Below are 16155 nucleotides of genomic sequence, written 5' to 3'. Positions count from 1 at the left end.
CAGAGAGGATGGGAATTGTAGTCTCAAAACATCTGGAGGGCCGAGGTTGAGAATATATTTGGGGGGAAGTTATTATAACATCAATAAATTGTGTGTGTGTGTATAGGAATGGAGTGAGCGGCGGAGGGCTATGGGGGAGGAGACGCAACTTCAGAGGCCATGCAAGAGTCTGCGCCCTTTGTAACTTTATCATCTTTTATTACGATCATGATCATCGTCATTGCTGTTCTCTTCCTGAAATTATCCCAGATCTGTAGCTAAAAATGAGCGGCGGCTGCTTTTCCTCCTCCAACCGCGTCCCTTTTCCTTTTGTGCCGTGCCTTCTTCCTTCCTTTGTTCCCGTCTACCAGCTGCTTCTCACGAAGCCGTTCTGTAGCGAAAGCGCCAGCGGCGAAAACGATGGGAGGCAATTTGATCTGCATGTTTTCTTATTAGTATATATATATATATATATATATATTTGCTTTCGTAGATTTTCACGGGTACAGGAATGCAGGTTTTGGTGTCCTCGGGTGTCTTCCCGTGTAAAAGTTGGGGTGTCTAGGCGACGTTTCGACGAGGTCTCACTCGTCATCTTCAGGCTGGTGCTTTCGGCTTCTTGTTACTGGAACAGAGCAGGATCTCAGTGTTTGAGTTCCTATAAATACTGTTGAGGAGGTGTGGTGTATAGCCTCCAATGTTCTGGGCAGAGAGGGAACTAGCCTGGGAACCTCCTCTCTGCCCAGAACATTGGAGGCTATACACCACACCTCCTCAACAGTATTTATAGGAACTCAAACACTGAGATCCTGCTCTGTTCCAGTAACAAGAAGCCGAAAGCACCAGCCTGAAGATGACGAGTGAGACCTCGTCGAAACGTCGCCTAGACACCCCAACTTTTACACGGGAAGACACCCGAGGACACCAAAACCTGCATATATATATATATATATATATATATATATATTAAAATACAAAATTATAAAACATACCACACAATTTATACATTCTCATTGGACTTCAATCAGCACCTCTGATAATCCTCCGTCTTATTCACTTCATAACGCATTTCCTAACTTAATATTGCCTTTATGTTTTTAGCATATCCCGTGATAAATTGTATTGAATTCATTTGGAAAAAGGAATAAAAAAGAATTTTGCTAAAGAGAAGGCTGGAGGGTTTGCGGCCGAGATTTCTGGTGCGGTTGGGGGTTTTTTTTGTCAATTTTTCACCCCCCTTTCTCCCCCCCATTCTCTGCAGCCCCGGCCGGACGAGCGGGACGTTCGACAACGAGATTGTGATGATGAACCACGTCTACAAGGAGCGGTTCCCGAAGGTAAGTAAAAGCGCCGTCCCGTAATCCGGCGCGATTCGAACTCGGGTCTCAGCCCGGAAAGCGGGGTAGGTCTCTCTTCCTGGCCCCCTCTGTCTCGGAGGGTGTCCCACCCACCTCGTCCTGTCACCCTGCCCCACCCCAGGCCACGGCGCAGATGGAGGAGCGTCTGGCGGAGATGATTGCCAACTTATCGCCCAGCAACACTTTGCCGCTGGCTGACGGCGTCCTGGGCTTCATCCACCACCAGATCATCGAGTTGGCGCGCGACTGCCTCTCCAAGTCGCGGGGGGCCCTCGTCACCTCCCGCTACTTCGCTGAGCTGCAGGAGAAGCTGGAGAAGATGCTCCGAGACGTGAGTGGGACCCTCAGCGGTCATCTATCCCAACCCGCTGGAAGGGCAGGAATCGCTGGCGGAGGGAACCCCCTCCCCAAACCTCTCTAATAATAATAATAATAATAATAAATTTTATTTCTATCCCGCCCTCCCTAGCCGAAGCCGGGCTCAGGGCGGCTAACAACAATAAAATAGTACAAAATTCTAAGATCATTCATTATAAAGTTAATTCAAAATTCTAATGCTTATTTCCCCTAATTTGATTTTTGATTTTTATTGTTATTCATGTTTTTATACTGCTTTTATAATTAAGTGTTTTAAATTTGTTGTGAGCCTGGTTTTTGAACCAAGAAGGGCGGGGTATAAATAAAAAATTATTATTATTATTATTATTATTATTATTATTATTATTATTATTATTTTAAAACAAACCTAGAAGAGTTGGGAGGGACTTCCGATATCTACGCTGCAAGCCGCCCCAAAATCTACTGACAGAGGGCAGTCTGCAAATTTATTATTATTAATATTATAATTATTATTATTAATAATAATAATAATAATGATCCAGTCATTGGAGGGGAAAGTTTGGGTAGAAACAGCATAAATGAATGAAACGATTAACTCGTCAGGAAGCAGGACAAAGCCAGAGTTTGGCAAGGTTTATTGGGAAAACGACTCGGGAAAATTAAAAGCGGCGAGAGGCCAAAATAAACGCAACCGTTTTTGTTGGTTTTTTGGGTAAATGTGATTTTTTAAAATGGCGGCTGCTGAGGCCCGGTTCTCCCTCTGGTCCTCCTCCTCCAGGCCCAAGAGCGCTCCGAGAGCGAAGAGCTGCGCTTTGTGGAACAGCTGGTCCGGAAATTCCTCATCATCATCTCCCGTCCGGCTCGGCTGCTGGAGTGCCTGGTAAGGAGAGTCTCTCGAACCCGCGGCCGGCTGGCCGTTAATCGAAGGGCGCACGCTTTTTTTTCCTCCTCCCTCCTCCTCGCTTCTCCCTTGCGTGTGGCACGCATTTTGCATAGACGGGGGCGGTCAAAGGGGAAAACGCATCGGATTTTGTATTGTATTATGTTGTGCACTGTGGTTTGCTGGCTGGATTTCCCCAGCCACTCTGGGCGGCTTCCAAAAAAATAATAAAATACTGTAATACATCAAACATTAAAAGATTCCCTGAACAGGGCTACCTTCAGATGCCTTCTAAAAGTGTTAGTTGTTCTTCTCTTTCACATCTTGTAGGAGGGAGTTCCACAGGGCGGGCGCCACCACCGAGAAGGCCCTCTGCCTGGTTCCCTGTAACCTCGCTTCTCGCAGGGAGGGGACCGCCAGAAGGCCCTTGGGAGGAGGACCCCGGTGTCCGGGGTGGAGATGCTCCTTCAGGTATCCTGGGCCGTTTAGGGCTTTCAAGGTCAGCACCAACACTTTGAATTGTGCCCAGAAACGTCCTGGGAGCCAGTGTAGGTCTTTCAGGACCGGTGTTATGTGGTCTCAACGGCCGCTCCCAGTCCCCAGTCCGGCTGCCGCATTCTGGATTAGTTGCAGTTTCCGGGTCACCTTCAAAGGGAGCCCCACGGAGAGCGCATGGCAGTAGTCCAAGCAGGAGATAACCAGAGCATGCACCACTCTGGAGAGACAATCTGTGGGCAGGGAAGGTCTCATCCTGCGTCCCAGATGGAGCTGCCCTGGACACAGAACTGACCTGCGCCTCCATGGACAGCTGCGAGTCCAAAATGACCCCCAGGCTGCGCACCTGGTACTTCGGGGGCGCAGTCGCCCCATTCAGGACCAGGGAGTCCTCCACACCAGCCCGCCTCCTGTTCCCCAAAACAGTCCTTCTGTCTTGTCAGGATTCAACCTCAATCTGTTAGCCGCCATCCATCCTCCAACCGCCTCCAGACACTCACACAGGACCTTCACTGGTTCCGATTTAAAGGAGGTAGAGCTGGGTATCATCCGCATACTGATGAACCCCCAGCCCAAACCCCCTGATGATCTTTCTCTCCCTTCCTCCTTCCCTTCTTCCCTCTCCTCCTTTTTGGGCAGGAATTCGACCCGGAAGAGTTCTACCACCTCTTGGAAGCCGCCGAAGGACATGCCAAAGTCGGCCAAGGGATCAAGACCGATATTCCAAGATACATCATCAGCCAGCTGGGCCTGGCAAAAGACCCTCTAGAAGGTGAGGATTTGGGGCGGACGGGGACCCCGATTTTCAGGCAGGGGCTGAGGTGGGAGCTATCCAGGGCCGTATTTCGGTTTGATGTGGCCCTCAGCTCCTGAAGGTAACGGGGCCCTTTCTATGTCCAGCTGTCCTTTGTCCACAACAAATTGCTGCTGTTTTTTGGGTTGAATATATGCTATATCAGGCATGGGCAAACTCGGCCCTCCAGATGTTGTGGGACTACATCTCCCATCATCCCTGACCACTAGTCCTGTTAGCTAGGGATGATGGGAGTTGTAGTCCCAAAACATCTGGAGAGCCAAGTTTGGCCATGCCTGATATATGGTCATTGATGGACCAAATAGGTATCTCAAGCCATTGGCACATAGCAAAAGATGTATAAGACGCACCTAGTTTTTAGAGGAGGGAAACAAGAAAAAAATATATATTCTGAACGAAACAGTGGATGTAGGATTTTTGTGGTTCACGCTCTGGCCACAGACATGTGAGTTTGGGGTGGGACGCGGCTGGCGCTGTGGGGTAAACCACAGAGCCCAGGACTTGCTGATCAGAAGGTCGGCGGTTCGAATCCCCGCAATGACGGGGTGAGCTCCCTTTGCTCAGTCCCTGCTCCTGCCAGCCTAGCAGTTCGAAAGCACACCAGTGCAAGTAGATAAATAGGTCCCGCTCCGGCGGGAAGGTAAACGGCGTTTCCATGCGCTGCTCTGGTTCCCCAGAAGCGGCTTAGTCCTGAACGCCGGCTCCCTCGGCCAGTAAAGCGAGATGAGCGCCGCAACCCCAGAGTCGGTCACGACCGGACCTAATGGTCAGGGGTCCCTTTACCTTTACCTTTAATGCAAAAATCCTGAGGATCCATGTGGATCTGTGCTTTGCAACCACGTTTCTGTGCCATTGCGGCCCCATGAAACAGTGAGTGCATGGTTTTTTTGGAGTGCAGGCTATAGCCATGGACATCCTGTGGGATCCGATGGTGAATTTGGGGTGACCCGATGCAAAATTCCTGAGGATCCAGGGGCTTTTACCTCCCTCCTCCCAGGCAGCCTCCTTTATCTCTAGCCTCCCTTATCTCCCTCCCGATCGCTTACCAATCAGCTGCTTCCTTTCCCTCTTGTTTGCCTTAGTGTCTTCTCCTTAGCTGGAGCAGTTTTCGCTCCTCTTTTTCTTCTCATTTCTCTCCTCCTTCGTAAGGGGCGCCTGGGGTCATCCAGTCCAACCCCCTGCCAAGGCCCAAGGCGGAACTCGAACCCGCCACCCTGCAATCGAGGATCCCGTGCCCTACCTGAGGATCTGTCCGCTTCGCAGCTTCCCTGGAATTTATTTGAGGGCGGGGGCAGAGGGTTGATTCCTGTTTCTTTCTCTCTTTCCCTCCAGAAATTGTTCAGCTGGATCAGGTAGACTGCGGCTCTCTGTCGGGGTCAGAGCACCCGGGCGACTTCTCCGAGGTGAGACCAGCCCTCTCCCCCCACTGATATCGTAGAACCATAGAATTCTACAATATCGGGAGGGACCCCGAGGGTCATCCATTCCAAACCCCCCCCCCCGCAATCTTTTGCCCAAGGTAGAACTCGAACCCAAGACCTTGAGATGAAGAGCCTGTCTCAAACGGGTTTGGAGGTGGGTGGGCAGTCTTGACCCGGTTCCAGGCTTGGGTGTAGCATATAAGAGATATATTATATGTTATTTTGTGAACTGGGACTTGTGGGTTTAGGGCTGAAAGAATAAAATAACTAGAATAAAATAAATATATTTTTATTGTACACACAAGAATATTTGTTTAAAAGAAAAAGGGCTGTGTATTTGTCGGAAAACTCAGACAATGGCGATGCATCACTTCAATGGGGGCTGCGTGACGACAGCCTTACGTTTCCCTTTATATAGAAGAGATATATGTATCTCCCTACTATATACATGGAAAGGTAAGGCTGTCGTCACACAGCCCCCACTGTATATATGCACACACACATATTTTTAAATGTATAAAGGCCGTCAAATGAATCTTAATGTCTTGCCCTCCTCTTCTCCTCCCTCTCAGAGCCGCCCTCCTTCCGCCGTTCCTCGCAGGAACCCGTGCGAGAGCGATTTTGAAACCGTCAAGCTGATCAGCAATGGAGCCTACGGGTGAGGGGTTTCTTATTTCCCTTTAATGTTTTCCATTTCGCAATCGGGTGTCTATAATGGGGTATTGCTCCGGATATTGTTGGAGACATTTTTCTGGGTCATCTGGGTGGGAGAGCCGTGGTCGGGATTCGAATCTCGGCTCTGGCCACTCGCTCTGCCTCCGACTGGGCTGCCTTGCAGGGGTGTCATGGAACAGCACCCAATTCCCCACTCGCCTTTGGATCTAGCCCCTTTTTCTCCCCGTCTGGCCTACTTCACAGGGTTGTTTTTGCCGAAGGCCAAACGCTTCCCACCCCTGTTTTGCCTCTCCTAAACAACCCCCCCCGTCCAGTTTAAACACCTTATTGAAATTCAGAAATAACATACACAATATTTTTTTTTATAATATTTTATTAAGATTTTCACAAAAGAGAAAAAGAGAAATACAAAAACAATAAAGAAAAACAATTAAAAACAATTCAAATTTTGTATAACACATCTTGCATTTGCTTGGTCCCGGACCTCCCCACACCTCCCCTCTTTGTATTCCCATTCAGTTTATTTATTCAGCAAATCCTTTCCCTCTTTACTTTATCCTTATCTTGATCTTAATATATTATATCTTTAAATTTTCACCTGTTAACGTTCCATTTTTACATATCCCTTCATACCGTTGTTACTAAAAACCCCTTAACCTCAATCCAACATCATTCTAACATTCATTAATTTTATAATATTTCTGTAAATAGTCTTTAAATTTCTTCCAATCTTCCTCCACCAACTCTTCTCCCTGGTTTCGGATTCTGCTGGTCATTTCCGCCAATTCCATATAGTCCATCAGAAATAACATACACAATAGACCAAGATGAAAACCATCGTGTACTAATCGTCTTATATAAATTAAATTTATACAATCTGTTTTTTGCTCGCCTGATGTGAACCTTCCTCCTTTTGTCCACTTACTGTATTTATTTCCCCCGATTTGATCGATAAAACGGTGGTTTCCGTGAGTCAAAATGAGAGCACCCCTAAATATTTTTCTTTCTTTAAGACAAAAAGCACTGTTTCAGTGAATCCACCCCCTTAAACCCACTGACCTCGATTTCGCCGGCCGTTCATCCTCCTTCTATCTCTCTCTCTCTCTCTGCCTCTGCTCCGCCCACTAGGGCAGTCTACCTCGTTCGCCACAAGGAGACCCGCCAGCGCTTTGCCATCAAGAAGATCAACAAGCAAAACCTGGTCCTCCGCAACCAGATCCAGCAGGTCTTCGTGGAGCGAGATATCCTGACCTTCGCCGAAAACCCCTTTGTGGTCAGCATGTTCTGCTCCTTCGAGACCCGGCGCCACCTCTGCATGGTCATGGAGTACGTCGAAGGTGAGGGAGTCGTAGCGCCCGGCGCCGGCCCGGAAAAGGCGGCGCAGTACGTCCGGCACCCGCTTGGCCGCCGGAAGAAGAGTCATCCCGGGTGCAATCCAACCGCCTTGGGGTTAAACTCCTTTTCGTCTCCCGAAGTTATTCTGCAAGGTTTAGGCCAGGCATCCCCAAACTCGGCCCTCCAGATGTTTTGGGACTACAACTCCCATCATCCCTGACCGCCGGTCCTATTAGCTAGGCATGATGGGAGTTGTAGTCCCAAAACATCTGGAGGGCCAAGTTTAGCTCTGCCTGATCTAGAGCAGTGGTGGCCAGACTTGGCCATCCAGCTGTTTTGGGACTACAATTCCCATCATCCCTGACCGCCAGTCCTATTAGCTAGGCATGATGGGAGCTGTAGTCCCAAAACATCTGGAGGGCCGAGTTTAGCTCTGCCTGATCTAGCGCAGTGGTGGCCAGACTTGGCCCTCCAGCTGTTTTGGGACTACAACTCCCATCATCCCTGACCGCCGGTCCTGTTAGCTAGGCATGATGGGAGTTGTAGTTCCAAAACATCTGGAGGGCCGAGTCTGGAGACGTCTTGTTTAGACTCACGGTTTTCCTTCTCCCAGATGTGGAAAAAAATATGCAACGTTCTGCAGTGCAAAGGGGAAAAATGCAACCTGTTTAGGGGAGTTTTTAATGTTCGTTCGTGTTTTTAATATTTTGTTGGGAGCTGCCCAGAGTGGCTGGGGAAATCCAGCCAGATGGGCAGTGTATTATTATTATTATTATTATTATTATTATTATTATTATGGGCTCCCTTCCCAAGCCCCAGGTCTGTGTAGGGTTTAACGACATATCCTCCCCTGGGGTCTGGGCGACCGGCTTTGCATTTGTATATTTTTTTTGGGGGGGGGACGATACAAGCAGGAACCACCATCGCTCAGTTGCAAGACCCTTGCTTTGCACGTGCCGAGGTCCCGGGTTCCAATCCAGCCACGAACGGGTTTAAAATAAGACAGGGAACAGGGCGATTTAATTTTTTTAAAAATTTCATTATTGTATTTTTTTGCCCGGGACGTGGAGAGGCTCTGCCGGTCAGAGCGGGCTGTATTTGGGGGCGAGATTACCGGGGGGGGGTGTCAATGACTTAAAAACTGGGTACCGTTGCATTAAGTTCATCGATTAGGTTGAATTAATTGAACGGCTTTGACCTGGGTTTTGAATCAGATGTGCTTTGGGTTTTATTTCCTTAGTGCAAACCACTATTCCGACTTTTTATAGCGCAGGGGGGTGCGCTTAAAGGAAGCAAGGGGCAGGGCCTCCCCCCAAAATGTTTGAGATTCCTGCATGGCGGCGGGTTGGGCTGGATGACCTCGCGGGGTCCCTTCCAACTCTTGAGATCCTGGGACCGCCGGCGAGGGTTCAAGCACCCGGGACGGGACTGGCAGGATTGGGGAGGGATCTGCCCCCCGTTCCCGGACCGGGGGTCTCTCACCGCCCCTCTGTCTCCCTTAGGTGGGGACTGCGCCACACTCTTGAAGAACATGGGTCCCCTTCCGGTCGACATGGCCAGGATGTATTTTGCCGAGACCGTCCTAGCCTTGGAGTACCTGCACAATTACGGCATCGTCCACCGCGACCTCAAGCCGGACAAGTAAGGGCCGGCCGCCAGGAGGGCTTCCGTCGCCCCTCTGCGCGCGGGTCTCTTTGGGGACTACAACTCCCATCATCCCTAGCTCACAGGGCCAGCAGTCAGGGATGATGGGAATGGTGTTTTGGGACTACAACTCCCATCAGCCCTAGCTAAGAGTAGCAGCGGCCAGGGATGATGGGAATTGTAGTCCCAAAACATCTGGAGGGCCGAGTTTGGCAATGTCTGGTCTAAGGTTTGGACATATCACCAGGCTGAAATATCACGACGCGTCAAAATATTGCGGCACCTGGAATAAGGATGGGGCTGTTTTTCGACATCACGATATATCACTAGCTAAATATTGCAATATGCTGATATATCATGTCTGGAATAAGGACAGAACTGGTTTTCAACATCATGTTCTATCCCCAGCTAACTGTCACGATATACTGTTATATCACAATGTCTGAAAATGAGGGGGGCTGTTTTTCCACACTACAATATATTACAGGCTGAAATATTGCGATATACTGATATATCACGATGTCTGGAATAAGGGCGGAGCTACGGGAAGACATTGGCGGGTTTCCCCACGCTGTGGGGGTTTTTTTTTTTTTTTTTGCACATATTCACAATACATTGCGAGGTCAGAAATCACGTAACCAATATCCGTCACGATACGGACTTCCAAAGCGGTTTGGGGCTACATATTCCATCTCAATTCGCCATATATTGCAAGGTCAAGAATTACGAAACCGATATGGACTTCAAACCAGTTTTGGACAAAGTATTGATACTGTATTTTTCCATGTATAAGACTATATTTCCCCCCCAAGTTTAAAACTGGGGGTCGTCTTATACACACAATTATTTATTTCTTAATTTGGGGCTCAAAAAAATGGGCTGCGTCTTATTCGCGGAAAAATTCGGTGCGTCACCCAGCCCTAGTGGTTTCGGGCGCGATATGGATTTGATTTCCCAGCCCTTCCGGGGTCCCCTTTTCCCGGGGTCCCTCTCCCCGCCTAACTGAGACCTGTCTCCCCCCTCTGCCCCCCACCTCACCCCATAGCCTCCTCATCACCTCCATGGGGCACATCAAGCTGACGGATTTCGGACTCTCCAAAATCGGGTTGATGAACATGGCCACGAACTTGTACGAGGGACACATCGAAAAGGACACCCGGGAATTTGTCGACAAGCAGGTGAGGGCTTGTGGGGGGCGCCGGGACCCACATTTGGGGGTGCTGGGACCCACATTTGGGGGGCTGTTTGCCGGGAGGAGTAGGGCCTCCGGGGAGGGCTTGGGGGGCACCGGGACCCACATTTGGGGGGCTGTTTGCCAGGAGGAGTAGGGTCTCCAGGGAGGGCTTAGGGGGGCGCTGGGACCCACATTTGGGGGGCCGTTTGCCAGGAGGAGTAGGGTCTCCGGGGAGGGCTTGTGGGGGGGCGCTGGGACCCACATTTGGGGGGCGTTTGCCAGGAGGAGTAGGGTCTCCGGGGAGGGCTTGTGGGGGACGCCGGGACCCACATTTGGGGGGTCGTTTGCCAGGAGGAGTAGGGTCTCCAGGGAGGGCTTGTGGGGGGCGCCGGACCCACATTTTGTGGGCGTTTGCCAGGAGGTGTAGGGTCTCCGGGGAGGGCTTAGGGGGGTGCCAGGACCCACATTTTGGTGGCGTTTGGCACCCTGACTGCCCCCCGAATCCCCCCCTTCCAGGTGTGCGGGACCCCTGAGTACATCGCCCCAGAGGTGATCCTGAACCAGGGCTATGGGAAGCCGGTTGACTGGTGGGCCATGGGCATCGTCCTCTATGAGTTCCTGGTGGGCTGCGTCCCCTTTTTCGGAGACACCCCGGAAGAGCTCTTCGGACAGGTGATCAGCGGTAGGTGCTTCTCCCCCCGGGGAATTCGGGGTTCCAGCCCAAACTCCTCCTGCAAGGCAGGCGTATTTTCGGCCGCGGACCCGAGTTCGAGTCTCACGCTCCGCCGATTCAGAAGCTGGGCATATCTTTCTGGTCCTCCGCCAACCCCCAAGAGCCTCTACCAAGTTGAGTTGAGACCCCAAGGGTCATCCAGCCCAGCCCCACTGCAAGGCAGGCATTTTTTCGGCCCAAAAGGGGCTCAAAGCCACAGCCCCGAGTTCGAGTCTCTCTTTTTTAAAAAAACATAATTTTTATTGAGTTTCTACATATTTCATTTTAATTCAATGCACATATTCACAACCTCTTTGACTTCCTTCTACCTCTCTCTCTGACATCCCTGTAGCCTATAACATATCTTCCGCATTCCTGTAATCACTTCTTTATCTTATAATCACCTTAAAAAACCACATTCTTATTTATAAATCAGCATCCTAATTTCACATTACAAAATGTTTCACGTTCATGCTACAAGCGTTTTTAAATGGAACACAATTTTATAGTAATAAATAAGTTTGCTCCAGTCCTTTTGACACTTTTATTCGGGCCGATTCCCGATTTGCCCCGAGTTCGAGTCTCATGCTCCGCCTATTCAGAAGCTGAGCATAGCTTCCTGGTTCTCCGCCAAAAAGTTAAAATAGGACAAGACAACATTATTTACACAATAAAAGTGAAGCAGTTTCTTTTCATTGGTTCTTTAAATACAACATAAATGGTTCCCAGTCTTTTAAAAAAATCTCTATTGTCTTTGTCTCTTAAGCTTTTCCGTTAACTTCGCCATTTTGGCATAGTTCATCAGTTTGTGCGAAGTTTTTCTCCTCCAGCTCCAGTGACAGTCTATCTGGTTTCACTTAGCGGTGTATTTTTAATTTCCGGAGGGGGTTTAGGATGGGCTTTTCTGAGCTTTTCTTCATCCGAACGCAAAGCGCAGCCCCCCATCTCTGGTGGAATCAGGGTCAACCGCCGCCGCAGCTGCCGGCCAGAGCGCTGCCTCTTCTGCGCCACCCGAACAAAAGGTCCTTTCAGGGCGAGACAAAGGCTCCCCTTCTGACCCTCGGCGTGTGATGCCGCCAAGGGGGGGGGAGCTCAATTATGGGGTCTGTTCTCTGCCCCCTTTTTATCGCCCGCCCCCCCAGCTTCGGAAAACTGCTGGGAGAGAGAGGAAGCTTTGCGTGATCTGAATTTCCGCAGGATCCTAGAAGATCATTTCCAACAATCATTTAACATAACTTCTTCTCTTATACAATATTTCAGATTTCCGTCAACCACCTCTGATGATTTTCTATTCTTTATCCCTTATTCTGCAGTTCTTAATTTCTCTATGACTCCTGTTGTTGTTGTTTAGTCGTTTAGTCGTGTCCGCCTCTTCGTGACCCCCTGAACCAGAGCATGCCAGGCCCTCCTGTCTTCCACTGCCTCCCGCAGTTTCGTCAAACTCATGCTGGTAGCTTCGAGAACACTGTCCCACCATCTCGTCCTCCGTCCCCTTCTCCTTGTGCCCTCCATCTTTCCCAACATCAAGGTCTTTTCCAGGGAGTCTTCTCTTCTCATGAGGTGGCCAAAGTCTTGGAGCTTCAGGATCTGTCCTTCCAGTGAGCACTCAGGGCTGATTTCCTTCCAAATGGAGAGGTTGGATCTTCTTGCAGTCCATGGGACTCTCAAGAGTCTCCTCCAGCACCAGAATTCAAAAGCATCCATTCTTTGGCGATCAGCCTTCTTGATGGTCCAGCTCTCACTTCCATACATCACGACTGGGAAAACCATAGCTTTAACTATATGGACCTTTGTTGGCAAGGTGATGTCTCTACTTTTTAAGATGCTGTCTAGGTTTGTCATCGCTTTTCTCCCAAGAAGCAGGCATCTTAATTTCGTGACTGCTGTCACCATCTGCAGTGATCATGGAGCCCAAGAAAGTCAAATCTCTCACTGCCTCCATTTCTTCCCCTTCTATTTGCCCGGAGGTGATGGGACCAGTGGCCATGATCTTCGTTTTTTTGATGTTGAGCTTCAGACCATATTTTGCGCTCTCCTCTTTCACCCTCATTAAAAGGTTCTTTAATTCCTCCTCACTTTCTGCCATCAAGGTTGTGTCATCTGCATATCTGAGGTTGTTGCTATTTCTTCCAGCAATCTTAATTCTGGCTTGGGATTCATCCAGCCCAGCCTTTCGCATGATGAATTCTGCATATAAGTTGAATAAGCAGGGAGACAATATACAGCCTTGTCGTACTCCTTTCCCAATTTTGAACCATTTACAATCGTTTAACATATACATCATTTACAATCGTTTAATATAACTTCTTATCTTATACAATATTTTAGACTTCCGTCAACCACCCCTGATGATTTTCCATTCTTTATCCCTTATTCTGCCTTTCTTAATTTCTCTATGACTCTTAATTATCATTAACTAATCATTCTCTTCATCATCTTCCTTGCAATATTTCAAATAGTCCTCCTTACAGAACTTCTTGCAGTCCTACTAGCATGATCTGTTCATTACAATTGCTTTTCAAATAGTTCTTATATTTACTCCGGTCCTCTAAGAATCTCTGGTCCCGCAGGTTTCGAATCCTTCCTGTTAATTTATCTAATTCTGCGTAGTCCATTAATTTCATCTACAATTCTTCTTTCGTCGGTAATTCTTCTTGCTTCCATTTTTGTGCCAATAATATTCTTGCAAGGGTCATCCATCTCAACCCCCCCTCCCCCGAATCGCTGCCCGAGAAAATCCGGTAAGCAAGGATCTGCCATCGAGGGAAGGAGAGTCCTGGCATATATTTATTTAATAAAAAATTGACATTTTACTGATTTCGCAAAAATAACAACGACAACAATACAGAAACCGTGACAGTTTATTTTCTTGGGTGAAATCCTTGACAACTTCAATCCTAAAAAAGATCAACAACTTCTCTTCATCGGATCTGGCCCTCTTTGAAAAAAGTTTGGAAACCAAAGCACTTTAAGCGCTTCCTATCTATCTATCTATCTATTTTTAATATTTATTGATTTATTATATTTGTTTATTTGTTTAATTTCTATACCACCCTATACCCGAAGGTATCCGTAAAAGCGAAACAAAAACCCAATAAAAATTAAAAACCCTCCCAAAACCAGCGTTTTTGAAAAGGGTATATAGGATGTAGAGATCAAGTCAGGCAAAGGCCTGTCTATTGTTCAGTTTTAACATCTTTAAATCCCCGTTATCCGTTCACAACAAAATTACAATTAAAACCCTGCTAACGTCATTAACCTGGGCACGTCGCTTCTGCAAATGTGCAGCAAACATCTTCCATTCTTAGTTTTACTGGGGCAACCCAGTAAAAAAGATTCGAAGCCCCACGGCTTTCAGGAGTGTATGGCTCAGAGGAGAAGAGGGTTTCAGCTGTGATTAGGTTGGGATGGATGAGCCCTGGGGGTCCCGACTGACTCACTGATTCTCTGAGCCCAACCCTGTTTTGTTTTGGGGTGGTGCAATAAATGCTCATACGCAGTTTTTCTTCCGCTTTCTTCGTTCCAGACGAAATTATTTGGCCGGAGGGGGACGAGGCTCTGCCTCCTGACGCCCAGGACCTCATCACCCAGCTCTTGAAGCACTGCCCTTTGGAACGCCTGGGCACAGGTAAAGGGTTTTATTTTACTTTAAAAATATAATTTATCGCATTTTTAGACCCCGGGAGCTTGAGGCAGCGCGCAATTCACCCTGACAGCAACCCCGCGAATGAGGATAGAGATTACCGGAGCACAAGGTCGCCCAGCAAGCTTCCTGCCCCCCAGCGAGGACTGGAACCCGGGTCCTGGGGCAGCGCTCTAACCATTAGGCCACGCCGTCTCTCCATAGATGGGGAGAGGGGCGTAAATTTACTTACAGCGCTGGGGAAATGGAGGGGGCAGAGGGTGGGAGATTTGGGGCAGGCGAAAAAAGGCCTCCTCCTTTGATTAGCTCCCGGTTAACCTGTGGAACTCCCTTCCACTGGAGGCAGGAAATGCCTCTGAATAATTCCAACCACTGAGCGTCGCTGCTGTCCGGCTTGCAGGCGCCTGGTTGGGCACCGGACTACAAATGTATATTTTTTCCATCTCATTTTTTTTCATGTACAGTGGTGCCTCGCAAGACGAAATTAATTCGTTCTGCGAGTTTTCGTCTTGTGAATTTTTTCGTCTTGCGAAGCACCGCTGCGTATTGATGGTTTCCCGTAGGAATGCATTGGCGGTTTTAAAAAAAGGCGCAAGACGTTTTCGTCTTGCGAAGCAACTCAGAAAACGAAAAACTCTTTCGTCTTGCGAGTTTTTCGTCTTGCGAGGCATTCGTCTTGCGAGGTACCACTGTACATTTTTTTCATCTCATGATATATCATCTCCCAGAAGCATTTCACCTTCTTACATTGCCACCACATATGATAAAAAGTTCCCTCTCTCTTGGGTGCTTCTCATTGGTGGCCCCCTGGACTTAAGAGGGAGGCGCCCCCGGGGCCCCGATCCTGACTCCCCTTCTTCCCTGTCCCCCCCGCCAGGAGGGGCGCACGAGGTGAAGCAGAACCCCTTTTTCCGCACCCTGGACTGGAACGGGCTCCTGCGTCAGAAGGCCGAGTTCATACCCCAGCTGGAAGCCGAGGACGACACCAGCTACTTCGACAGTAAGGCCTAGCGGGCGGAGCAGGGCACCCCCAAGAAGGCAGGAAAGCAGGCGTGTGTGTGCTTTGAGGCTCAAGCTGCGTCGCAAACCCGATTTTCAGAAATGGCCTTCAATTTGGAAAATTAATAAAAAAATTCGGGGGGGGGGAGAGAGAGATTCCGGGTTGGTTTGGATGACCCGGGGGTCCCTTTCCGATCCACAATTTGACGCTTCTCCATATGCCTCCGGCTGGGTGTTGTTGGTTTTGCAGGGTTTTCCCCGGGGGGGGGGAACGGGACCCCCGGCCTCTTCTCTCCGCCCCCCACCCCACCCCTGACGTCATTTCCTGCTCTTCCCCCCCCCCCCAGCTCGCTCGGAGCGCTATCGCCACCTGGGGTCCGAAGACGAGGAGACGAACGACGAGGAGTCGTCCCTGGAGATCCGGCAATTCTCCTCCTGTTCCCACCGGTTCAGCAAGGTGTGAAATTTCGCCTTGGTTCCGGTTTCTCCCCCCCCAAAAAAATAATAATTATTGGTTTTCACAATATTATAAACAAACACATAAGACAAACCAACATAGATCATCGCCTTATTGAAAATTACACTTATTAACTTTGTTCAGTGACTTCCTCGCTTCCCCTCGGTTGAATTTCATTGCATGCCATTTGAACGGTTCTCCAAATCCCAATTTTTATGAAATTTAACTTA

General features: G+C 48.9%; 1 protein-coding gene across 7 annotated transcripts in view; it reads left to right on the top strand.

The window, feature by feature from the left end:
* MAST3 (microtubule associated serine/threonine kinase 3) overlaps nt 1-16155 on the top strand; it is a 56738-nt gene that overhangs the window by 26924 nt on the left and 13659 nt on the right. For all 7 annotated transcript variants that reach the window (XM_083421365.1, XM_083421362.1, XM_083421367.1 and 4 more), the window contains 13 exons: nt 1241-1316; nt 1459-1668; nt 2455-2556; nt 3691-3823; nt 5198-5268; nt 5859-5944; nt 7090-7298; nt 8799-8937; nt 9986-10118; nt 10631-10796; nt 14353-14454; nt 15347-15469; nt 15816-15925. In XM_083421365.1, the coding sequence (XP_083277491.1) occupies nt 1241-1316; nt 1459-1668; nt 2455-2556; nt 3691-3823; nt 5198-5268; nt 5859-5944; nt 7090-7298; nt 8799-8937; nt 9986-10118; nt 10631-10796; nt 14353-14454; nt 15347-15469; nt 15816-15925 (1660 nt within the window). The remainder of the gene's footprint in view (nt 1-1240; nt 1317-1458; nt 1669-2454; nt 2557-3690; nt 3824-5197; nt 5269-5858; nt 5945-7089; nt 7299-8798; nt 8938-9985; nt 10119-10630; nt 10797-14352; nt 14455-15346; nt 15470-15815; nt 15926-16155) is intronic.

Source organism: Podarcis tiliguerta (genome assembly GCF_965153285.1).
Source record: "Podarcis tiliguerta genome assembly, chromosome: 18".
Lineage (NCBI taxonomy): Eukaryota > Metazoa > Chordata > Lepidosauria > Squamata > Lacertidae > Podarcis > Podarcis tiliguerta.
Note: the sequence above shows the minus strand (reverse complement) of the source record. Positions and strands in the feature narration are given on the sequence as shown.